General features: G+C 37.4%; 2 protein-coding genes across 9 annotated transcripts in view; one reads left to right on the top strand and one right to left on the bottom strand.

The window, feature by feature from the left end:
* The window catches only part of LOC106973403 (uncharacterized protein C3orf20 homolog), a 121,448-nt gene extending 105,529 nt beyond the window's left edge, over window positions 1-15,919 (top strand). For all 3 annotated transcript variants that reach the window (XM_053226622.1, XM_053226624.1, XM_053226623.1), the window contains one exon: window positions 15,688-15,919. In XM_053226622.1, the coding sequence (XP_053082597.1) occupies window positions 15,688-15,834 (147 nt within the window). In that variant the 3' untranslated portion in view covers window positions 15,835-15,919. The remainder of the gene's footprint in view (window positions 1-15,687) is intronic.
* The window catches only part of VEZT (vezatin, adherens junctions transmembrane protein), a 76,927-nt gene continuing 60,537 nt past the window's right edge, over window positions 10,515-26,904 (bottom strand). For 5 of the 6 annotated variants that reach the window (XM_027071055.2, XM_027071056.2, XM_027071058.2 and 2 more), the window contains one exon: window positions 17,239-26,898. In XM_027071055.2, coding sequence (XP_026926856.1) covers window positions 26,384-26,898 — 515 coding nt within the window. In that variant the 3' untranslated portion in view covers window positions 17,239-26,383. Of the gene's footprint in view, window positions 10,630-17,238; window positions 26,899-26,904 lie in introns of those variants that run through there. The other variant, XM_027071059.2, reaches the window with a different exon arrangement.

The following is a 26,904-nucleotide window of genomic DNA, read 5'->3' as shown; positions in this document are numbered from 1 at the left end:
AGACAATTAGAGTCTAGAGACACTCCAGAACAAAGTTGGTGAAGCAGATAGTCTTTGTGTTTAGCTGGTAAAAATCAATCTCTTATACAAATATAATTTATAACTTAAGTAAAACAAATACCATTTTAGTAATCACAGTTTCCTGGGGCACCTGGGTGGCTCAGTTTGTTGAGCATCTGACTTGTGATCTTAGATCAAATTTTGATCTCAGGGTCTTGAGTTCAGGCCCCAGATGGTCTGTATGCTGGGTATGAGGCCTACTTAAAAAAAAAAAAAATCATAGTTTCCTATTAGAAATTTTTATAATTTCAAGGAAAGAAACCAACCATTCTTGGAACCATTACCACTGACCTTCTATATCCCCAGAAAGCTCTTTGCCCTTTCTAGCAAACAGCCTGAAAAACTCAACTACAGAATAAGTATAAACTTGATGGTAGTTCATATGCAAATATTCATAATCTTTTTTCTTCCTTTTTTTTTTAATTTAAAGAGACCTCTTTAATTTTGCTCAAATTAATTCTGTTCAAATTCCCTATCATTTAGCTATAGAATCCTTTTTTGGTAGAACTGTTAACATTCCACGCTCTAATGTTGCAAATAACAAATCTTCTAGGCTTCTACTTGACAGGAGAGCACTCCATGGGACAAGTAGAGATGACTTAATTGCCCTGACCCAATCCCTCCTTGCCTTCCTGGTCCTTCCACAGGCCTGGGCTACCTTAAGAGGCAACACTAACAAACTTCCAGTTATAAATAAATATGTTATGAGGATGAAAAGTACAGCATAGGGGATATTGTCAATAGTATTATGATAACATTGTATGGTGACTACACTCACTGCAGTGAGCATAGCATATATACAGATTTGTCCAATCACTGTTGTAAACCTGAAACTAATATAACATTTTATGTCATAAACTATACTTCAATAAAAGAAGAAAAAAGAGCAACACTAGAGCACCCCAGGCAGTGATTAAAACAAATCAGGGCCAAGCAGGCAGGGAGCTGTGATCTGTCAGGGATGAGGCTTAAAGGGGGGACACAGAGGAAGGGGAATCACTTGGGGATCAGTGCTGCTGTCTGGTCAGAGTAACTAGAGTGTGCCTAATCTTATTTCTCAAGTCTAAGTTGCTGAGTGTCTGAATGTCTGTCTTGTCAAATACTCTGATTTGTTATTGAACTGCCTGCTGGGACTTGCTTCAGTAATAATGTGTAGCCATTGTTGAATTAAAAGACACAGGGCTTAGAATTTTGTCTCCTTACCAAAAAATGAATAAATAAGTAAGAGTGAGGAAGGATGATCTGCAAATAGGAAAAACATTTCTTTTTAGTTCTTTTGATCTGGATCATGAAGGAGTGAAGATATTTCAGAGAGCATTCCTTGTTGAGGCCTCCTCTGGGAATGCTGGCTTTCCTTGGTGCTCTGCCATGAATCCTTTTCAAACTCAACACACTCACTCCCTGTAGGCTACTGACACCCAGAGCTCCAACCCTGGTCCCAGCTTCTTACCTGACCCATATACCTGTGCCTCTTGGTTCACCCCACTCAGAGGTGTTTTGGATAGTTCAGACTCAACATGTCCAAGACAAAATCCATCTGGATCATAAAGTGTAAGGTGGGGAAGATGTGAGGATAGTTACAGAAGATGAGACTAAGCCATATCATGCTAGTGAGTCATGAGGGGAAAGAGAAGAAGTGGGTGAGGGAGGAGGGAGAGCCAGAGGAAGAGGGGGAGGGGGAACAGGAGGAGAAAGGAGAAGAAGAGGAGAGAGGAGGAGGAGAAAGAGGGGGGAGGAAGAGGGCAAAGAAAAAGGGAAGGGGAGAGAAGAGGAAGGCAAGGAGGAGGGGTACAGAAAGGAGGAAAAGCATGAACTTTATCCTAAGAGGAATGAGGAACACTGAAGTATTTTAAATAGGGAGTGACATGAGTATATAGCCATGGTTTAGAAAGATCACTATCAGTCCAATATAGATAATGAATTGGAGGGAGACAAAACTGTGGGCAGGGAGAACTTTTAGGTAGCTTTTGAGACAGTGTGAGAGAGGAAGTAGGCAGTGGATCCAGAGCAGTGACTCTGCATGAGACTGTTGGAGAGGGAATGGAGTGCCTTAGTGGACATCAAGGTGATACAAGTGTTGATGCCCATAATCCTAGGAAAACTCTAGGGAACAGAGCCAGAGCTGCTTGGTCACCTGCCCTCTCTCCACCTAAAGAGTCTCATCTCACACCAAACCTCCTTTATTCCTTCCTTACACAGAATATTGAGTGCCTACTATGTGCTAAACACTATATAGTAAGGAAAAAGAGTGATAGTGAGACAGAGGGACAACAGAAAAGGGTGGCCCCAGCATGCTGCTTAAAAGCTCTGGGTTTTGTTTTAATTAAGGAGACTGTTACCTGTAAGAATTCACTCATTCATTTGTTCTTTCTTTCTCTCCTTCCTTCCTTCCTTCCCTCCTTTCTCCCCCCCATCCCCTAACAAGTCATTAGAATACAAAATCATATGCTCTCATAAAATCTAAAAGGATCCCAGGTGGGTCCCTACATCCAGCAAGAGTATTTTTGTTGATATGTATTTGTATTTGATGAAGTCCTGATTAAGTGCTGTGGGTTTTTTAAAAAATGTTTTATTTATTTATTTATTTGAGAGAGAGAGAAAAGATGAGATGGGCCCGGGCAGAGAGAGAGAGAGGGAGAGAGAGAATCCTAAGCAGTCTCCACACTGTCAATGCAGAGCCTGATGTGGGGCTTAATCTCATGAACTACAAGATCATGACCTGAGCCAAAATCAGGAGTCCAACACTTAACTGACTGAGCCACCCAGGCACCCCAAGTGCTGTGTTTTAAAAAGACCTCTTGGACGAACCTTGAAAACGTGCTAAGTGAAAGAATCCAGACACAAGAGGCCACATACTGTATGGTTCCACATATATGAAATGTCCAGAATAGGCAGATCCTTTCCAGAGGTGGGTAAAGAGGAAATGAGGAGTGACTCCCAGCAGGGATGGGCTTTCTTTTAGGGGGATGAGAATGTTCTGGAATCAGATAGTGGTGATGGTTGTACAACACTGTGAATATACTAAAACCCACGGAATTGTACAATTTAAAATGGAGTTGTAATTAGTTCATATAGCTTTCTTTTTTTTAAAGGACCTCTTCCCCATGCCACCTTCAAAAGAAAAAAAAAAAAGAAAAAGAAATACCAAGAAGGATAGAATGTAGTTATAGATCAAGGTTAAGAGTCATAAAAATTATTTTTGCTGTAGACAATATGAATTAGGTCTCATGTAGAGCTATACTAAGAGCACACGAACTAGAAAACTGTTCGGTTCAGCCAGCTAATGTTCCTGCATAAACTATTCTGTACCAAAGTTCAAAGTCTTCCTTTCTTTCTGAATTTCTAAATGTAACTTCTAATCATAAACACAGTGAATAATAAGAGGCAGTGACAGTGAAAGAAACTGATGTTTTTCTAGTTTACCTTTCATTCTATTTTATGGGCATGAAGGCATATGTTTTTTAATTTATTAAGGATCTTTGGCTGCAAGCAACAGAAACCAATTCTGACTAATATAAGGGGTAGGGGAATGGTGTTTGAAGGATTTAGGGTAATCCACAGAATCAAAGACAGACTTCATTAGCTCCTTTGTAAGACCCTGGCTGGCTGCCTTAGGAGCAAGGGCAGCTGCAAGGACCTCAGCAGCAGTCACGTGCACTGCCACCAGATGGCATCAGTTTTTAGTGCTGTCCCACTCAGTTCTTTGTTTTGTTTTTCAATTTTATTTTATTTTAGAGAGACAGAGAGAGTGCACGAGAAGGGGAGAGGGGCAGAGGAAGAGAGAGAGAATCTTAAGCAGCTCCATGCTCAGTGCAGAGCCTGTTGCAGGGCTCGATCACATGACTCTGAGACCATGACCTGAGCCGAAATCAAGAGTGGGAAGTTCAACCAACAGAGTCATTCAGGCACCCCTTGTCCATCTAAGTTTGACTATATTTCCTATGCAGTCTATAAGAGATAAAGTCTGATTGGCCTAACCTCAATCACATGCAAAATACATTCAAAGATCATATGTGTAGCCATGAACTCTAGTTTTGAAAAAGTCTTAGTATGTGCATATCCAAATTCCAAAGTGTAATATGAATGGAGAAGCATAGCCATTGGGAGTTGGATGATTTTGAAAATTTGCTTCCTTCCTATCATGCTTCTAGTTGGGAAAGCTGTATGACCCCTCTGTCTGGGGTCTTACTGTGTGAAGTATTGAGAGTGAAATTGCTCTTTACGTTTCTAAGTAAATTACAGTGTCACTATGTTTCCCTGCCTGGTAACATAGAGACTGGGTAGCAGAATTGAGGAAATGAGGCTTAGGCAGGGAGAAGTGGTGCAAACAGCTTTAGTCTCAACACCTTATGCAGGAGGAGCCATAAAAGATGGACCTTGGAGACATAATTACTTATTTTTATGGGCTCCTATTTCTCCTCCAAGGAAAAAAAAATACTGTGTAGAGTTTAAGAAAAGAATCAACCTGAATAAAACCAACTAATTAGGCAATTATAAATAACTGAATTTTTCATTCTGTTTTCTTTCCAAATCCAGCACCTACTTAAGACATGGCTTTGAAACCTTTAGAGTTAATTTTAAGTATGTGAATCTGGTGTAGTGAAAACTAAGAAAAATATCTAGAAGCAGCTTGTTTAGGCATGTCTGGTTTGACTCTGAGGAATTACAATGCAGGTTCTTTTGGCTAGGAGTCTTATCCTATAAAGCTGCGTGCATGGGTCTTCTGGCTGGCTCTTTGGTGGAGCAGGCAGCTCTTGATCTTGGGGTTGTGAGTTTGAGCCCCACTTTGGGGTTAGAGTTTGCTTTTTTAAAATAAAGTTGCATGCAGAAAATTCTCCTGTGACTGGGGCGCCTGGGTGGCTCAGTCGGTTGAACATCCAACTCTTGATTTCGGCTCAGGTCATGACTTCATGATTCATGGGATTGAGCCCCAAATCAGGTACTGTGCTGACAGCCAAGAGACTGCTTGGGATTGTCTCTCCCCCCCCCCCCCCCACTCTCTGTCTCTCCTCAGCTCTTAGGCCTGAGTGCACATATGTGCTCTATTCCTCTCACAAAAATAAGTAAACATTAAAAAAAAAAAAAGAGTTGACTTAAAAAAAAAGAAAAAGAAATTCTCCTATGACTATATGGCAAGTCAGGAAAGCATGTGATTATCAAAGTTAGTTTAAGAACTAGTGATCAAACTTACTAGTAAGATACATAGATTTTGTAATGCTGACTTTAGGGAAAAGTCACAATGTTATAAAGGATGGCTAATCACAGATTAGAAGGGAAGTGAAACTTCTCTCTTAGTGTGGATAAATTTATAACTTCCCTCACCAAATCCTACCAGCAAATTTGTTGTAGGGGCAACCAATCACCCTATTTTCTCATTTCTAGTTTCTGATTTTAGAGGCATATTTGATCAGGTGCTTATATATCTTCTATCTACAACCCAAAAGAAGCAATTTTTTCTTACAAAAGACCATGGGAGTAAAACCAATACCTACAAAAGAAGTATGAAAATCTTACTGATTTTCATATCAGTATCTGATATCACAACAGTTATTTCAAAATCAGGGAAACCCCAATAGATAGCTATTCCTTATCCATTCTTGGAAGACTATAATGCTTCTGTACTTTAAAAGCCAACACAGCTTAGTAACCATTACAAAAATTAGAACAGTGATCAAAATTTTGATGAAATGAGAACATAAGCCTTGGGGGCAGAAACTTGAGTTTGAGAAGCACCTGGATGGCTCAGTCTGTTAAGTGTCTGACTCTTGATTTTGGCTCAGGTCATGACCTCGTGGTTCTTGAATTTGAGCCCCCACATCAGGCTCTGCATTGACAGTGTGGGACCTGCTTGGGATTCTCTCTCTTTCCCTCTCTCTCTGCCTCTCCCCTGCTCTCTCTCTCAAAATAAATAAACATTAAAAAAAAAAAGCCACCTAAATCAGATTACAGCACTACTCTGCTCAGAACCCTCTAATAGGTACTCATCACTCTTAAAGTAAAATCCCAGATCTTTTCTCTGGACCACAAGTCTTTGTGTAATCTGACCCTCCCTCTCTTCCACTTCCCCACTTGCTCCCCTTGCTGTTCCCCTTTGGAGCCTTTACACATGGTGCTGTCTTTGCTGGTTGTTCTCCAGATAGTTGCACAGTTTATTCTCTCATGTAATCAGGTCTTAAGCAAAGGTTATACTCCCTCAGTGGCCTTTCTTTTCTGTTCTGTCTAAAAGATCCCTTTTCACTCTCCATTCCTTACCTGCTTTATTTGGTTTATAGCACTGATCACTACTTGTTTTATTATCTGATCCCCACAATGAGGGCAGGGACTTTGTCTGTTTGGTTCATTCCTGCATCCCAGTGCCTAGAAAGGTGCCCAGAAAAATAGTAGATTTTCTTTTTTCTTTTTTAAAAGAATTTATTTTATTTATTAATTTATTTTTTTAGAGAGAGAGAGAGAGAGAGAGAGCACATGTGCACGAGTGGAGGAGGGACAGAGGGAGAGGGAGAGGGAGAGAGAGAATCTTAAGCAGGATCCACTCCCAGAATGGAGCCCAATGCAGGACTCAATCCCATGAACCATGAGATCATGACCTGAGCTGAAATCAAGAGTCACTTAACTGACTGAGCCACCCAGGCATCCCTAAGATTTTATTTTATTATTCTTTTTTAAATGTTTATTTTATTTTTGAGAGAGAGAGAGAGAATAGGGGAGGACAGAGAGAGAGAAGGAAACAGAGGATCTGAAGCAGGCTCCACGCTGACAGCATACAGCTTGACGCAGGGCTTGAACTCACAAACCGTGAGATCATGACCTGAGCTGAAAGAAATCAGATGCTTAACTGACTGAACCACCCAGGCGCTCCCCTAAGATTTTATTTTTAAGTAATCTTTACACCCAACGTCCAGCTCGAACTCATAACCCTGAGATCAAGAGTTGCATGCTTTACCGACTGAACACCCCAGCACCCCCCAAATAGATTTTCAATAAATAATTTTTGATAGAGTGAATGAACATTCACCATTCCTTCCATCAGGAATGACAAACATATTTTTACTTTGCTTTGCGCCTTTCATTTATTAACCAAGCCTTTGCCCCAGCTTTTGGCAAGGACAAAAGGCAGGACTTCTACAAGGAAAAGAATATCTGCTGTGAATCCTGGCAACAATCCTAGGAGGTGATGATGCTGTTTCTTTTTAACATAGGGAGTTCAAGGAGGTTACAAACCTGAGATGTGGAGCTGAGATCGGAGCCCAGGTGCCTGGACTCATAGTCCAAAGTGTAGAATAGGAAGTGTCTGTTGGCAGCATTACGATGCAGTACAAGGGCAGATAGGGTAGAAATGGCCTTCTCTTTGTTTTCATGTAAATGAGACATTTTAGGATTCTTGGGAGAGAGTGTTTTGGAGGTCTCCTCACTCTACTAACACATATCCCTTTTCTGGTCTCTATTTGAATGAGAGTTGCTATCTGGAAGCATATTGGGAAGGATTCCTTAAGAGTACATGGTGAGAAAGAGGTAAAAGATCTGTAGGCTGAAAACTATAGAAAGCTTATGAAAGAACTGAAGAAGACACGAAGAAATGAAAAAACATTCCATGCTCGTGGATTGGAAGAACAAATATTGTTAAAATGTCAACGCTACCCAAAGCAATCTACACATTCAATGCAATCCCTATCAAAATAGCACCAGCATTCTTCACAGAGCTAGAACAAACAATCTTAAAATTTGTATGGAACCACAGAAGACCTCAAATAGCCCAAATAATGTTGAAAAAAGCAAACCAAAGCTGGAGGCATTACAATCCCGGATTTTAGCCTGTACTAAAAAGCTGTAATCATCAAGACAGTATACCATTGGCACAAAAACAGACACATAGACCAATGGAATAGAATAGAGAACCCAGAAATGGACCCACAAATGTATGGCCAATTAATCTTTAACAAAGCAGGAAAGAATATCCAACGGAAAAAATACAGTCTCTTCAGCAAATGGTGTTGGGAAAACTGGACAGCTACATGCAGAAGAATGAACCTGGACCACTTTCTTACACCATACACAGAAATAAACTCAAAATGGATGAAAGACCTAAATGTAAGACAGGAAACTATCACAATCCTACAGGAGAAAAGAGGCAACAACCTCTTTGACCTTGGCCACAGCAACTTCTTGCCTGACATGTCTCCAAAGGAAGAGAAATAAAAGCAAAAGTGAACTATTGGGACTTCATCAAGATAAAAAGCTTCTGCCCAGCAAAGGAAACAATCAACAAAACTAAAAGGCAGCCAGTGGAATGGGAGAAGATACTTGCAAATGACATATCAGGTAAAGGGTTAGTATCCAAAATGTATAAAGAATTTACCAAATTCAACACCCAATAAACTAATAATCCAGGGAAGAAATGGGCAGTAGACATGAATAGACACTTTTCCAAAGAAGACATCCAGATGGCTAACAGACACATGAAGAGATGCTCAACATCATTCATCATCAGGGAAATACAAATCAAAACCACATTAGATACCACCTCACACTGGTCAGAGTGGCTAAAATTAATAATTCAGGAAACAACAAATGTTGGTAAGGATGTGGAGAAAGGGGAACAATTTTGCACTGCTGATGGGAATGTAAACTGGTGCAGCCACTCTGGAAAAAAGTGTGGAAGTTCCTCAAAAAATTAAAAATAGAATTACCCTATGACCCAGCAATAGCACTACTAGAAATTTATCCAAAGGATACAGGAGTGATGATTCATAGGGGCATATGTATCCCAATGTTTATAGCAGCGCTATCAACAATAGCCACACTATGGAAAGAGCCCAGATATTTATAAACTGATGAATGGATAAAGAAGATGTGATATATACACACACACACACATACACACACACACACACACACACACACACACACACAACGGAATACTACTTAGCGATAGAAAAAAAGAATGAAATCTTGCCATTTGCAACCACATGGATGAAACTGAAGGGTATTATGCTAAGTGAAATAAATCAGTCAGAGAAAGACAGATATCATATGTTTTCACTTATATGTGGAGTTTTAGGAATTTAACAGAAGAACATAAGGGAATAGAAGGAAAAATAAGTTACAAAATAGAGAGGGAGGCAAACCATAAAAGACTCTTAAATACAGAGAACAAACTGAGGGTTGATGGACGTGGGAGGTTTGGGGGGGAGTGGGGAAAATAGCTGGTGGGCATTGAGGAGGGCATTTGTTGGGATGAGCACTGGATGTTGTATGTAAGTGATGAATCATGGGAATCTACTTCCGAAGTCAAGACTACACTGTAAAACTGTATGTTAGCTAACTTGACAAAAAATTACTAAAAAGAAAGAGTAAGTGATGAGTGCTTTAGAGGGTAGTTAGAACCTCTCCTTTCATTTAGTCACTAGGTCAATATTTGGTCACCACAAGGCTAATATATTTAGTTTGAGAGAGCAAATCAGGGACTGTTTGCTTGGTTTGAGCAGTTTGGACAAGTCTTTCAATTGCATTCAACTGCTGGAACAATGATATAACCAGTGTGGTTTAAACATTTCACCTCTCAGCATAGCCAGCCAGGTTAAATGGGACAGACTAGATCCCACTAGATAATTAGTATATCTTTTCAGTTTATAAAGGGTTTTTGCAAAGATTCTCACACTGATCTGATGAGTATAGGGAACTTAAACATTGAGGACAGTGGGACAGGTCGGGGCGGGAGGAAGCAAATGTTTAAATGAGATTACCAGTTTAATATGTGAATGAACAATGCACAGAGGAAATTGATTGCCTACTTAATTGACTTCTTTTAGGAATCTAGTGATTAAATTAAATACAAACTGAGGGGATTATGCTTCTTGAAGTGGAAATTAGGATTCTTGTGTGCATGCATGCATTTATGCGCATGTGTGTTCTTGTATGTGATGACCTATGCCAGAAAAGAAGATAAAATGGACAAAATACATAGAACAAACACCTAATTTGAAGTAAAAAAGCCTTTTTGGAGAACCTAATCTATTATTTTTTCTTGCTAAGAGTCTTGGGCTCTTGGGCTAGACACTGAACTTATTTGAAAGCCACTTTTCTCATCTATAACATAAGAATACTTATTTCACAAAGGAAATTGTTGTGTCTAGTACGAAGACCACTCAGTAAATGTGTATTGAATTAAAAATTCTTTCCATTTGTTCACCATTAATTATTAACAAACAAGATATTGTAAAGTCATAGCTCATTTGGATTTTTTGAATGGTTATTCAAGTATTCTTCGTAGACTTCATTTTTATTATATTTTCAAGATGTATTCATTCCTAAGATATCTTGGCATATGTAATAAACCAAAAAGAAATATAAATAAATAGGAGGCACACAACAAGGTACAAACCAGACTAAATAAATATGTCTTACATCCTTCCCTGAAAGTCAGGACTTGACTGTTACTCCATAGAAAACATCTTTGCTTTGGTAGCTGTAGGAACTCAATGGAAGCCCCATATTCTGTTTACTGAACAACAGATGAAATCCTCAAACTTCTTCAGGGCACTCACAACTCAGGTAGATGGATTTTCATGTCTATAGCCAACCAAAATAAACAAAAAGATCCATTGATGTGGTTAATAATACTATTTAAACACTAGCTTCTTATGGCAACAGCTGAGATTAGGTAAATACTCACAAACTAAGAGAAATGCCATGGCTTAGGAAGCAGACTTGAAGACAGAGGCACTACTAAAAATCTGGCAAAAAATTTCCATTAGAATACAAGAGCAGCCCTTGGAGCACCTGGGTGGCTCAGTCAGTTGAACATCCAGCTCTTGATTTTGGGTCAGGTCACAATCCCAGGGTCGTGTCATTGAGCCCCGTGTCAGGCTCAAGCTGAGTGCGGATCCTGCTTAAGATCCTCTCTCTCTCTCTCCCTCTGCACCTGCCCTGCTCATGCCCTCTCTCTCTCTGTCTCTCTAAAATAAAAAAATAAATAAGAATAAAAACAAGAATACAACAGTAGCCCAAATCATCATAAGCATCCAAATCATCATAAGCATTTGACATGTATTAATCTCATCTTACTGTCATTGCAAACTTCTAAGCCAAGTGTCTGTAAAGTGGGAATACTCCACAAAACCTGGTACTCAGGAAGAACTACTGAGTTAGAATGTTAGAACAAAATGAGGAATCAGAATAGAACCATTTATTATAACACTAATAGTTAAAGAATTACTATTATGCCAAGTCTTCATGTAAGCATGTCACTGACCCTGTAAAATAGGAATAATTGTCCTCTAAGAGCGAGGGACCTGCAGCTCGGAGAGAGGACCACAGGTGTCAAGTGGTAGAAGACCAGGAATTTTAACCCAGTTGTTCTCACTCCAACCCAAGTGTTCCCCCCACTGTATTTCAGCAGCCCCCACAGGGTCAGTTTTGGTTGGATCGCTGTGAGGGCCAAAACAGCAGACCTGGTCTTGGAGATCAAAGAGGGCCTAATAGATTTTCTCAGTCCAGTATAATTTGGCATCTGCCTCTGTCACACCACTGTCTGAACTTGTAGGTTCCAAGTCTAAGTTTATTCTTTGGATCTTTCTTGACACCTCTGCATCATTTTGCACTGATCATGCTCTTCTTGAAACCCTCTACTTCTTCGGCTTCTATGTCACATGTTGTATTTCTATCCCTATGCTTTATTTATTTATTTACTTATTTATTTTTGAGAGAGGGAGAAGGGACAAAGAGGAGAGAGAGAGAATCCCAAGCAGGCTCTGCACTGTCAGTGCAGAGCCCAAGACGGGGCTCAAACTCGCAAACTGTGAGATCATTACCTCAGCGGAAATCAAGAGTCAGACACTTAACCAACTGAGCCACCTACGTGCCCCTGACCCTTGGTTTTTATACTACAGACTTAGCCTGGATAATAACGTATTTATTGAATGCTCCTTATGTGGCAGGCATTGTCCCAGTCCCTTTACACGCCTTCACACGTATTATTTAATCTTCATGATAATCCTATGAATCAGGTGGTACTATTGCCTCTTTTGAAAAGTCAAGGAAATTTAGCAACAAAAGAAAATATAGATAAACTGGACTCCATCAAAATTTATGATGTTTGTGCATCAAAGGACACTATCATGAGTGAAAAGACAGCTCACAGAAGGGGAGAAGATATCTGCAAAGCATATGCCTGATAAATGATTAATATCCAGAATATATAAAGGACAACAAAAATAAATAACCCTATTTTAACAATGGGCAAAGGATTTGAACTCAGACATTTTTCCAAAAAATATATACAAATGGACTCATCTTTCTCAATTTTTTAGCAGCAACTGACATGTTAATCACTGCCTCTTCTATAAAATAATTTCTTCATTCGCCTTCCAGGACACCACTCCTTCTGTGTCACTAATTGCTCCTTCTCAGTCTCCTTTTTAGGTTCCTTTTGATCTCCTGGCCTATGAACCATAGGTTCCCCAAAGATTTCAGTGTGCTGACCCCTCTGACTTATGCTCACAACTTTAAACACCACCCAAAATACTGACATCTCCTACTCTGGATCTTTCTCTTGAACTTAGATTCACATATTCAATTGCCTATCCAGCATTTCCACCTAATGATTAATAAGTATTTTATTTAAAAAAATTTTTAACGTTTATTTATTATTGAGAGACAGAGAGAGACAGAGAATGAGCATGGCGGGAGGTGGCGGGGGGTGGGCAGAGAGAGAAAGAGACAAAGAATCCGAAACAGGCTCCAGGCTCTGATCTGTCAGCACAGAGCCTGACACGGGGCTCAAACCCAAAAACCACGAGATCATGACCTGAGCCGAAGCCAGATGCTTAACTGACTGAGCCACCCAGGCGCCCCAATTAATAACTATTTTACATTTAACCAATCCCAAACCAGCTCAATTTCTACCCAAACTTCACTTGGTGCTCCATCTCAGGAAATGACAACTCTGTTCCTCCAGTTGCTCAGGCCAAAAACCTCAGAATCATCTAGACTTCTTTCTTGTACTGCACATACATTGCATCTGCAAATCCTATTGGCTCTATCTTCAACATATATATCCAGACTTGGATTGCTCCTCAAGACCTTCACTACCAATGAGCACCATCCGTCACATAGCTTACTGCATTAGCCAACAGATGTCCCTTTCCCCATCCTTGTCAGACTTCCACACAGAAGAATGCTTTTTAAACTTAATATTTTTGAAACCTGAGTCAAGTCTTGTCAGTCTACTGCTTAACACCCTCCAATGGCTTCCTATCTCAAAGCAAAGCATATACATTACAAGGCCCTCCTCGACCAGCCAGCCCCTTTCTCGAGGAGTTTCACTTACCTCTTCTCTGCTGTTCTTGTCTCAAGGCCCTTTCACTTACAGCTTTCGTGTGGCTGGTTCCCTCACTCCCTTCAAACGTGACTGCCTTGTATAAAAAGCACTCTACATCCTCCATATTCCTCTTCCCTGGCTTTGTTTTCTGTGGAGCATTTACCGCCATCTAACTCCCAATATATTGTCCGGCTCTCCCCTCTAGTATTCACCTTGTTCACTGCTCTGCCCTGAGCACGAGAATAGTGCCTGGCATGCAGCACACACTCAAACTGAATGGCCACTATAGCCTTAGTTAAAATATGAGGGAGGGAGTGCAACTTACAGAGTTTCAATTCATGTAGGTTATGTGCTAGATAGAAAAATTATTCAGAACATGTTACCCATGGGGAAAATAATATCAGGGGTCCTAGCTTGATAAAATGCTGGGCACCTCTGGATTAGATTACTCTAGGTTTTCAATTTTAACTGAACTTCAACTCAATATGATTTCAGAAAGGAGAATTTTTGAATTTTGGTACTGAGCCTGGTCCTACACTGGCCTCTGGACATATACCAACTTAAGGTTTTTTCCAGTTCAACATTTTTCTGTATTTTGACCAAGTTATTTCTGCAAGAATTAAACACTGCAGCCTTGTCTCTTTTTTTCTCCAGACCCCAGGATTAGCCTAAGAGGGGATGGCTTGAATATACACAAAATGAAAAGCTTTCTGCCTGTGTGTGACTAGAAGCCCAAAATTGCAACAAAATCCTACATATCCTCAACTTACCAATTTCTTAAATTACACTTTTCCCCCATATGTATTTCACACTTTTTGAGGTGAAAAAACTGGCTAAAAGTTGCCCTTATGTCACTGTTTAAAAGATTAACACTGTTCAACTCTTCAGATCCCAGTGTACATATTTTGCACAGTAGCTTTGTCATTGGCCATCATTACCCACCTGTCAGAGCTTAATCTTCTAAGTTCAGGCAAGATAAGTGGATTCATGGCTAATAGCTAGGCATGGGTGCTAAAGAATAAAGTGTTTCAGATCAAGGAACAAGATATGAAACAAGAGATAGGTTCTTTTGCTACTGAAATGAAGATAAAGCAGAAAATTCTATTCCTATAGAGAAAACCTTGTAATAGGACATCCCTTCATGATGAAAAGATTACGCCATCTAAGAGGAAAGGAGTAACATGCAATCATAGGGAACTATTGTTCCTTTTAAGTTCTTATACCCTGCTTTTCACGTACTAGTATTAGACTGCTTTAAGATGTAAGATATACTTAGTTCTTAGCAGTTTAAGTTCTGAGCTGGAACCACCTATACTTTTTCAACTACTATCTTCTCCACCCCTACCACGTCTTAGCCTCTTAATCTTAAGGTTGAATATTTAGTAGGCTGCTCACCTGTGCCTAAATATAAGTCCTCTTGCACCCTGGAAAAGAATGACAACCTTGGCTTTTCACAGTAGAGTTGTATCTCTTTGTTAGGAAAAAGAGAATCTGAGAATTTTAGCCCTGGAAAAGAATTTTAGAGGGCTAGTCCAATTCACAAATCATGATTTTTTTTTTCTTTTTGAGAGAACATATGTGCGCATGTGTGTGGGGGAGGGGCAGAAGGAGAGGGGGAATCCCAAACTGGCTCTATTCCAGTGCAGAGCCCCATTAGGGGCTCAATCCCAGGACTGTGAAATCATGACCTGAGCTGAAGTCTTGAATTGGAGGCTCAACCGACTGAGCCACCAGGCGCCCCAATGCTTTTTATTTAACAGAGGAAACTGTGCCTTGACATAGTTAAATGATTTCTGTGAGTTTTAGAGACGTTGTTTTGTCCATAATCCAAGTCTACGGACTACTAAATTCAAAGGCTCTGTACTCTCCCCTAGAGTTTAGCTGTAAAATGAAATGTATCCACAGGCAGCTTATCATAAAGAAGTCTTTTAGAATTGGGGAGGATACTGGTTCTGACACTTCACATGTACAAATTTGAGTGAGAAAACTAAGCCGGTTTCTTGACCTTCAATGTATTCAGGTTCTAGGGACATGTTTGATGCCTAATGTTATTTTGTGTATAAATGTAAATATTTTCTCATAAGAACACATTTAAGGTCTTTCTTCAAATAAGTAGGACTAGGGCACCTGGCTGGCTGAGTCAGTAGAGAATGTGATTCTTGATCTGGGGTCATGAGTTCAAGCCCCATGTTAGACATAGAGCTTGGTGAAAATTAAAAACAAATAAACAAAAAACCCAATTTTTAAAAAATAAGTAGGACTGATTTTCACATGAACAGATTCTGAAACTCTTCTATTAATTTTTACAGATGTACATTAGGGGAAAATTAGTATTTGCCAACTTTATTTTCAATGGCTATAGCACATCTGCTAAAGACCTTCAAAAGCAAATTGTGAAGACAAAGAGTGATTATCATACAGGATATTTCCTACCCAATGACTTCAGGATCCGGTAGAGTAACTAATATATTCTATCTTGTCTCACACTTTTAATTAGTAAATCCCAGATAAGGGCCAAATTTCAAGAACTGCCCTTATGAATGTGTGTTCCTTGCTTCAAATCTTTTCTGGAAAGAGGTAGTTTAAAGCTCAGTTCAAATGTTTGGAGGCATCTTTTAACTTGCCGAGTAGACATCCTGAGCAAAGCTCACCCTCAGGGTTGAAAAAATTTATGGATAAGAAATTATCATTGAAATTAAATGGTGGTAGGTCCAAGGAATATTGTAGGGATTCGATCCCTTTATGAATCTTGTGATAGATCAATGTGTGGAAATGGCTATTGGGCAACAGAATGATATTGGAATGGTGGTAATTGAAAAAATAAACAATGGGTATATTCACCAGAAGAAATCAACTGCTCCCACCCCCCCCCCCGAACTTGTTTTAATACAGTATAAAAATCAGGTCATATTACTCAGCAATCATAAATAATGAAATCTTGCCATTTGCAACGTGGATGGAGGTAGAGTGTATTATGTTAAGTGAAATAGAGACAAATACCATATTATTTCACTTATATGTGGAAATTAAGACACAAGAGATGAATGAAGGAGGAAAAAAGAGAGGGAAGCAAACCATATGACTCTTAACTATGAGAACAATCTGAGGGGTTGATGGGAAGGCAGGCGGGGTGATAGTAATCAGGTGATGGGCATTAGGAGGGAACTAGGTGATGTATGTGATGAATCATTAAATTCTATCCCCAAACCAATTTTACCATATATGTTAACTAACTAGAATTTAAATAACTTGAAATAAAATAAATAAAAATCAGGTCATGTGCATTTTCATATTGAACTTTTCTGTTAAATAAAACTTTTGTAATAGTAAAGAAATAAGTAAATACAAGTTGTTCAAGGAAGGCCACTTTCTCTTTAACCAGCATTCGGTCTGCAGAGCCATTCTGGAGCTACCACGAATGTTCCCAAGGCTGTAGCTAAGCTTAGAAATGTATAAACAAATAGTTCATTCAATTACATAGGACAAAGTATGATCCATTGGATGTTAGCTTCCTTCTTAACTCAGTAGGTATTTTCTGTCAGAAAGGTCGTACAAGTCAACAAATATAACATGATTAGAATGTATCCAATGGCTGACAGTCACTGAGAAGGGTGAAAAGCAAGCTTTTAAAATTCATTTGCTGTTTCACTCTGATAAAATATCATGTGAGGCACTTTAATGACAGACCAAACAAAACTTAGACTAATGAATCCAAAGCTTTCCTAGAAAACTGTCTTCTGTGGTTTTGTTAACATATTCTGAAAAATACAGACAGAAGGAAGAGAAAAAGAATTTTTACTTTTTGGCTAATTCATGTGGCAAACATCAGAATTAAAAAAAAAAGGCACACACACAAAAGACACAAAGAAGTACAGATTTTATTAGAGACTAGTTAAGCTTAGGAGGAACAACAATAATACAGACATATACAAACCTACTGTTGGTTTTTGTAAAAATCCTTTAAAAATTCAGTATGGTAAGATATATCAAGCGAGCAAAGAAAGTATTGATGAGAAAATCTTAGGTAGGGCAGGAGATGTACAGTTCTACATAAAATATAAGTGGTCAAAAAGTAAAAATTAAAATAAAGGATATTTTTAAGTGGTATTAAAAAAAATACAGTTTAACACACTCCAGTGTTAAGACTGGAGTGAAGACTGACTTTAGAAACTTACTATGTAAACAAGCCTGAACTCTGTAAGACAGTTCTCACATTCCTATTTTAGGTGTTCATAATTAACAATGTCAAAAGAGAATGCAAATGCTCCTCAAATACTGAGAACACTTACTGAACATAAACATAAGATGGGTTCATACATTTCAGGCTATGTCAAGAAATAGTCACCTATGCTTACAGATCAGTGCATGGATACAAGATTGCTGATGTTAGAACACTGTCATGTTTGGGTGAATGCAAAATGTCATAAATTCTGGAAGAAACTGATATAAGGCTCACCTATTTAATTGTAATGTAGTTCATTAGAAAAAATTAATTGGAAGAATTGAGGCATAAATTAAGAGTGAATTTACAAGACAGTAAAAGCATTTTAATCATTTGACATTAAAAGGAATCAAAATCCAAAGATCTTTAGATCCAAGGTTTCGTTTTATCAAAAAAATACATACATATACAGTACTAACATGTATAGTTTTGATTTATGTAAACAGGAAACACTGTGCAAAAAAGAAAACACTGAGAAGGGTAATCAAATATGATTTAAAAGGCAAAAATAATAGAAGCCATGGGATGAAGCATCTATGTGATGAAGGCAGTACAGATCTAATCCCAGGGTTCAGTTCTTCAGAATGAGCCTCAAACTCACGGTCCTCTTTTAAAGGATAACTCACTGGTCCAATTTTTCTGGTAACGAGGCTTGGAGGAACAGCACAGTTTTGGGCTCTTTTCACAGTTGGAATCCCTGATTTGTCTGCAATTATTTCAAACATGGTCTAAACCTACTGAAATGCCAGTATTACCAAAAGTATACATTTCCATTGTGTATCATAACCTTTGGGTTTGGGGCCTTTTCATGCCTTTTCAGAAATCCTGTCCTCAAACGAAATAAAACAGCAATGTCACAGTTATGGTAGGAGACCATGTGATGAATCAAGTAGGTCACAATCTTTTAAAAACCCAGAGCAGCAGGGAACAACAACAAAATAATAATAATAAAAACCTTATTCTGCAAAACACTTCAGTAATCTGTAAAGTATTAATCCATTTTCACTCTATCATGCTTTTTATCAACCATAGCAGATTCTGAAATGTAGCCTCTACAATGAGTCTGAAATGATGCTGTTCTTCCCAGAACTGAACCTAAAAAACAAGCTCAAAGCAGTGTGGTGGATTCAAAAGATTACAAGAAAAAAGGCACTGGTCTCCAGAAAAAAGATTTTAAAATTACTCGGCATTGGAGTCAGAGGGCAAAGACCAAATGCCTTTCAGAGATGATGCATAATTAAACAAGACTGTTAATCATGTTGTTGAGTAGAAAGTGTTTGACAAAGCCAAAGAAAAAAGAAACCATTAATTTAGGGGAGAAATTTTTTTGTGTGACAATGTCATTTAACCACAAAATAGAAATCTGATAAGTTACAAGAACAGTTCTCCTACTAGCAATTAATAATAACCATATTATAGATCACATTTCTACTGTGATAACTGCAATGTCAAAGTCTGGTAAGACTTTACCTTGTTACCCACTGTCATTCCTCTAATTTTGGAAGGATTAATGAACCAATTTTTGCTAAAATGTAGGCACACATACAAAAAAGTGAGTTCTGGTGAACGTAGGAAGTCTAGTCAGCCTCAGGTTATCTTCAGTCTTCACACTCTTGATGTTCCGGGAATGATGCGCGAGTTTAGGTTGGTTCTAGGATAGGCCCAGGGGCCTGGTTTGATCTGGGATCCCTGGGACCATACCTAGAACAAACCCAAACAAAACGAAACTCCTTGGGAGTGCTTTCAGCTCAGGTGACTTCTGGGCTTTTCACTCATATGGACCTCCAGGGCTGTACCAGACCATACAATGTTTAAGGAAGGGGAGTAACATTTCTGGAGTTTTCTGTACGTTTCCAGGTGCCAGTACTGTGCAGAAAATACTTTGACTTAAACTTGGAATTAATTTTAAAATTTACTTTGGGAGGGGTAAAGGATATGTAACTTCTTAGGATATCATAAAAAACAAAAAACTTGTGAAAGACATGCTTTAGTTTTAGAAAAAATTTCAAAGATGAAATAAACTCATTTTGTAGGTAGCCAACCTTTAGGAAATGCTATAAAAGTGAAAAATGTAAAGTTCAAAACAATAGAATTATTCTTTATCTTGAGAAACTCTTAAGATACAAATATGATGGGAAATACATATTTCTACAACAATGGCTCATAGAATATACCCACTTTGAAAAACAGTGTATCAGAAGTATACACAACTTAAATACTGTCCTGTTTCAATAACATGTTTGATATGTGCCAAATGAAATTCAGTAAACAGGGATGAAACAGATTAACTCAACTGCTGACAGGTTAAAATATATTAAAATGTACAGCATTTAAAAAATAACATATGCATTTTAATTGATCACACATTTTAGAATTTATTCATGTTATACCTTTGTATATGCGAATCCTGTAATCACTTCATCCTCTTTTCAATTTATAGCAATTATACTGAGTAGAATCACTTTCCTCTTGCAACTATACTCAAAGAGAATTTCTCTCTTTGTACCACCAACCAGGGGTTGGCGTCATAATTATTCTGTAATGGCAGTCTCAACTCAAGAAACGGGTTTGGATCCTCTATTTTTAAGTGAATATTATATCACAATTCCCTTCCAGTAGTATATGAATAATGTTAAGCTGTGTCATGGCCATAGACTGATTTTCCAATTACCCTGTATATGATGGATAGATGAATCAACGTATGGACTAAAACATAATCAGCCTATTTGTAAAACTAAGTTATTCAAGGTGAGGGTATCCCTTTCTAGACAAATCTGAATTTTACTTGCAAACATTGTAACATGTGAATTTCGTGTTTATTTTTCATTCAAGAGAGAAAAATCATCATGTTTGCTTAACATCAAATGGTAATTTAAACACGCAAAATATAGAATGACACTGGGTATTTAGTCATTCAAATATCTGTCAACATCATTAGCTCTAACACTGATAACTTCTGGCAAACTTTTAACATACATTGCGTTGAATAAAAATAAAGATGTTGTGTTAAAATCCTGCACATCAAAGAATAAATTCTTTGTGGTAAAACTGCCTAGAGTCTAAAGACCTTATTACTTTTCAGTTCTCTAGGATATCAATTATGAAAGTTTTCTTATTTTCCAGGACTCAACCTACTTCATTGTTTCAGAAATGAAAATACATTTCTCTAAAAACAAAATCAAAGTAACAACAACCAACCTAGCCAAAGAAATTCTTAGCAACATGTGGTATCTGATTCAACTAGAAAGTACTGTAGAAAATGCTAATTTGAGTTGGCTGGTTTTAATCAGAGCCAAAAAATTAAAGAATAGAATGTAGAGAAGGTAAAGTATAGAAACATAATCATTCCTTTTGTACAATAACAGCTCTTCTATTTTGAGAGCAGGTACCTAATTTAGTAACTTCACTTAAAGATAGCAATGAAATAGGTAGTAATAGATACCCACAAAATCCATGCATTTAAGTATAATCCAGGTTTTTAGGTCTTCACTGAGTCAATTTGTTCTTACTTGATACATTATTCTAGCTGTTTTAGTTACCTGGTTTCCGAAACCAAAACAGACTAGAAGGAGCATAACGAAGGTGGAGAAAGGCCATTGCTATGGGTACACTTAAGCGGTATTTGGAGAAACTGGAGGAATGAGAACTGCTATCAGAAAACAAAGACAAGAAAATGCAAAAAGCACATCAGAATGGAGCCATTTAGTAAAAGGGCATGTAGCTCTCAGTGCCTTAATTAGACTATCACAGTATGATAACTGTTGTTAATAATGATCATTTTGACATCAAAAAAGATTTAAATGATTTTCATATATTGTTTAATAAGATAGCAACGCATATTGTTTTAAAAAGATCACCTTCAGAAATTATTCTGAAAAATTTTAATGCTTAAAGAGGTTTAAGTTCTATAGAAAACTGGGATATCTAGAATGAGTCATTCTCCAAATATCCAGTTAGCCAGTTCTTTCTAAATCAGCCATGCATGTTTAGTCTCAAACCTATAGTTCTAGAATATAAATCTTGGTGGACAGAGTTGGAGTCATATTTATAATGTTTAAGTTTTCAGTCTGTGTCCTATACTAGGAATAATGAGCAAAAAAACCAAACAAAAACAAAAACAAAAACAAAACACTTTCCTAAAATATACACAATGATTTATACAAAGATAATAATCAAATTCTCTTTTATAGCTGAATTCATTAATGGAAAGTCCTAGAAACACCAACATATAAAAACTGAATTAATACTTTAAATATATGGCAATCACATATTCAACCAAGTATTTTTAGCAAGTTCTTAGTAAAGAGTGATCAGGCAAACAAAAGTATGCTAAGCAGCCAAATAGGTACCACAAAGGCCATGCACATAACTGACAGAAAAGTCCCTTAGCCTTCTTTCAGTCTACTCTTATTTTAGACACAATTCTAGCAAGGTTGGCAATCTGGTTTCTCAGCCCACAGCAGATGAGAAGCAGCAAATTGGGGACCTAGTGCAAGAGGCAGGCACACAAGACAGCAGCAAAAAGTGACAGCTGGTTTTAAGGGAAGATAGAGAAACTGTGAAAACCAGACCTAGCTCAAAAAGCAAAGTTCTGCAGGGTCACAGGGTAAAGGGGCAAAGAACATTATGTATCTCAGTTGCTCCTGAGGGTGCATTTCTGTTTATTACCCTGTGAGAGGAACTGATATCCTTAAAGATGACTGAGAAAAAGTTAAATTATATCCTAAATATTCTAGAAAAAAGTACAGAAAGTACATTCTAAAAATTTTCCTATTAAATTATTTAAAAAATTTTTTTAAATGTTTTACTTATTCTTGAGAGAGAGAGAGAGAGAGAGCGCGCATGAGCAGGGGAGGAGCAGTGCAAGAGAGGGACACAGAATCTAAAGCAGGCTCCAGGCTCTGAGCTGTCAGCACAGAGCCCGATATGGGGCTCAAACCCACAAACCTCAAGATCATAACCTGAGCCGAAGTCGGATGCTTAAACCGACTGAGCCACCCAGGTGCCCCTCCTATTAAATTATTAAAAACTGTTATGATTAAATGGATTTGCCTCCGTTACATGAAAAATTAACTCATGCAAGTTAGTCACCTGTCGATAATTACTGTCAGTTATTTACCTGTCAATAAATTGTTACTGTACTTATGGTATTTTTCCTATATTTTTGTTTCTAGTATGTTTACAGCTTCATTTTCTACTATAAGTGTGAATTACAGAGACATGTTGTGATCAACAGAAATGGAAGAATAAATCAATTTTTGCTTTGTCTGTGTTTCATTCATAGCATGCTATCTACTTTAGTTCAAATAACGAGTCTGCTGAGCTATAGCATAGTCTCATGGCATTTAGTTCTTATTTCCTTGTTTTTTTGGGGTATGGAAACAATGTCCTATGATTAAACCAAATCAGTTGAATTTTTCCTCCCACATGATTTCTAATAATTTATCAAAATACTTCATATTTTACATTACTTATAGTGTATAAGTCACTATAAGTCACCAGAGTGAAATGACTCCTAGGCTCCCTTCCAATCAACACTCCATTGATTTATAATTTTGTGAAATGTATCAAAACATAATTTTTTATGCTTTAACATTCACCACCTTCATTATGTGAATCAGAATATTAGCATTTATTTTTTAAAGAAAATTGACCTATTTTACTAACATAATTATAACCAGATCTTGTTTTTCAGCCTCAAAAGTTTCACTTCTTTTTTAACTACTTCTGAGGAGTAAGAATTTACCAACATGATTTAGCAATCCAGAGAATTTGGTTTTTGCTGGAAAAACTCCCCATGACATTATTAGGTCAACTGCACCCATAGCTTTTAAATGATGGCTCTGAGATTTAAACTTAGATTAAAGTTTAATTTTGTATTAAAGCCTTTTTGTATTAAAGCCTTAAAACCATATTCTTAAATTTCCTTAGCAATTTGCCTTAAATGTGTTTCTCCTGACTTGTCTCCAATAACTTCAGAAATCAAACCTGAGTCAATACATGAGTTCTTAATTAAATATATTCAAACATACAATTTTAATGAAGTACAATTTTAAAGAAGACTTAACCAGTGAAGGCAGATAATACAGACAACTTAAAAAATAAGCCAAAGATCACAAATCAAAGACCAGTAAGAGTCTGGTCCTAGATAGTCCCGATATGCGGGTTTTAATAATGATAGCTGAAAAAAAATAAGAATTTAAGGTATGATAACCATTATTAGGTCATTTACTGCCATGACTTTCCTCACTGTAGGCAGAGTGTAAAAATTTTGTCCTCAAGAGTGACCCTAAATAGTTTCTGTACCGGCTCTGTCCTGGTAAAATAAACTCTGGAAGTGTTCATATCAAAAGCTGTCAGGATATTACTCTTAACAAGAATTATCCTGTCAAAATATCACTGTAAAATTTGGAAAGCATAATTACAAGTTTTGCATCACAAAATATTTTTCCCAGCGGGCTTCTTTTAGATGCAGGATGTCAACTATTAAAACTAGTCAAAAGCCTGATAATACAAAGTAAAATATTCTTAGAAAAGTAATAAGAATACCTACTTATGTCACATTGGCGTATTTGTTTTAATTTCCTAAGATATCCATGGCAAGGAAAACAAAGTCCTAGACAGAGGTTCTTAGATTTGACTGAGCATACACACCACCTAGGTCTCATCCCAAAATGACTGATTAAGAATGACTGGGAGTTATGGCCCCAAATCTGCATTTTAAAAATAAGACCTCCAGTTTATTCTAATATAGGCGTCCTATAAAAAACAAAAACAAAAACTGAGGAACACTGACTTTTAGACTACTATAAGAGAACATTAGGAATATTCACAGGGAAGATACTATTTTATCTCAGCAATATTTTATAAGATGAAAGACATTTTAAAAACTACGCAAAAAAAGAACCTTCAATTAAAGTCCCAAGATCCTTATATTATGGTTTCAACAAGAAGAATATTTGCAGATAAAACAGATCAGATTGGAAGATTAGGAATTCCTCATTAAAATTAGTTTTTAAAAATTTATAACAAAATCAGTCTTTCAATGCTTAGAGAGCATTGAATAAAACTGATGAAATATTGTGAAGACATTTTCCCCAAGCTGGTGTAAATAAAAATAATACAATAAAAGAATTAAAAATTATTAAACTCTAATTCTTCCTGTGTAAGGTCACAGATTAGGGGAACAATTACCAAGTGTTCCCATAATTGCTTCTTCTAAATCCAAGGGGAAAAAGACTTGGCAAACTATGTAATCTAAAAAGAAAATATTATTATTTATGAATATGATTGTCAGTTTCAAAACAAGATTTTTGTTTTTGAAATTTAGCTACTTCTAAGTGGTAAACTGGGCCCACCCTGTGATATTTCTAAGAGCTTGATTATGGACAGTCCCAGAATTTTGGGCAATAGGCAGAATCACTTATAGTACGAAGGATCTCTACTTTTCATACAAAGCAGAATCAAGTTTTTCCTCAGGATAAAAAATAAATTTCCTAAGATTACTGGAAAAAATTAAATAAAAATCTCCTCGGTACACATAAATCTACTGACTCAAAGTACTAAGTTTACAGGAATCTGAATGTGTTTCTTAATTCTAAAGACAATCTATATTCGTTGTGTAACTTCCTTTCTAGGACAGCAGCATAAAGTATTATTCCTATACTTTCCCCAAATAATGTCTATAAACTATGTCAGTGCGTAGGAGCTATAGGTTTCAAGAAACAATATACTCCTGAAAATATCACATTTTGAAAATGCAATCATGACACTGGACAATTTGGAAAGCAACCTCTTTTAAGAGGTAGTTGTAAATGAAGTACTGAGGAGACAAGGATGCTTTCCAGGAAGCAGGCAGGATGTTTCCAGAATCTCATTAAGGTGGAGAGGATATAGCCTCAGGCTAGAAATCAGCTGAAATGATCTGCTTGTGTTAACGGCACCCAATTATCTGTAGGCAAATAGATACAAAGAACTTTCTGCAAAGGTGCCCACGGGGCCTTGGACTATGGGGCCTTGGACTATACGGATCCTACTTTGACATCATCTCTATTAGTTATAACAAGAACAGAAGAAAAACACAAAATATATTTGAAAGGGTAATTTTTAAAACAGTACAATGTTTTTCTTTTAAAGATTATTAGGGCACCTTAAAATTAACTACCGAATACACATATGAACAAGGAAACATAAAAAAAAATGTCATAACCCCAGTATTTTTGAAACTACTTTTTAGTTCCAAACCCCAGTACACATTAATTGTATGAAGTCAATTTTTTTTTTATTCAGAACCTGTATCTTTGTTTTAAGACTGGTATAAACAAAAATAAAATACAAACAAGTTGTTATTAACATAATAGCTGCAGCTATGAACTGCAAGAATACAGTAAAAAGGAGTCATACTAAATGTTAATGTTCTTGCAACAGAATTATCCCAGTCATTTTATGGTAGCAAATTCTGGCAAGAAATGATAAATTTGTTTCTTATTAAAAGTACCTAAAGAATTTCCAAGATCGATCAGCTGTGCTGCAAAAAAAAAAAGAGCAGTTTATTCAAAAGAGCCCTTACCTTTCTTATTTTCCTAAAAGATTTGCCATTTACAGGTTAACTACTATTTTCAGATCAGTTGTTCAAACCAGGGTTCTTGCTGTAAATTCACATCTTAGCTTTATATATAGTAAACTTAACACTCATTTTCCCTTTCTAGTGGATTATCTAGCCTTGAAGCTAAAACACTTGCATAAAAGCAATAATTTAAAATCCTCCATGTAAATCTTGGTTCCTACTTCTCTTGTACCTCATTTTCATTTTCTTGTACTATCTGTTCTTCCTCCTCATCACCAAAAGTCTGTTCCTGCATGGTGGTAAAAGAGAGAGATCTAGCAGCCACTTCTGCAGCAAGACCAGCAGTGAAGGTAAAATCCGGTGACAGCTGGAGCCGTGCCAGCCTCTGCTTAATGGAAGGCTGTAATAAGTCCCCGGGAGCTGGATGGGCAGTGGACAGGCTCCCTACGTCCGCCTGCCGAGATTCCTCTTCACTCTCACATTGGGAACACACTCTTTCTTCAGCTCCTTGGAGGAAGACTTCATTTGCAGAATTGTCTTTATTTTTACCATCTAGAGGGTTTTCACATAAATACTCAGTCCTACTACTTATTTCATTGTCAGCTGTGGAGGGTTTACTATTTTCCTCTTCAGTATCATTTTTACCAACTGTCCCCATATCTGAATCCACTGATGGTTCTGAATTACTTATGGGTTCCACTGGGTCTACAGGAGACAAGGATTTCAACACAGCTTCAA

The sequence above is a fragment of the Acinonyx jubatus genome, chromosome B4 (assembly GCF_027475565.1).
Source record: "Acinonyx jubatus isolate Ajub_Pintada_27869175 chromosome B4, VMU_Ajub_asm_v1.0, whole genome shotgun sequence".
Classification (NCBI taxonomy): Eukaryota; Metazoa; Chordata; class Mammalia; order Carnivora; family Felidae; genus Acinonyx; species Acinonyx jubatus.
This window is presented reverse-complemented; position numbering and strand designations above follow the sequence as displayed.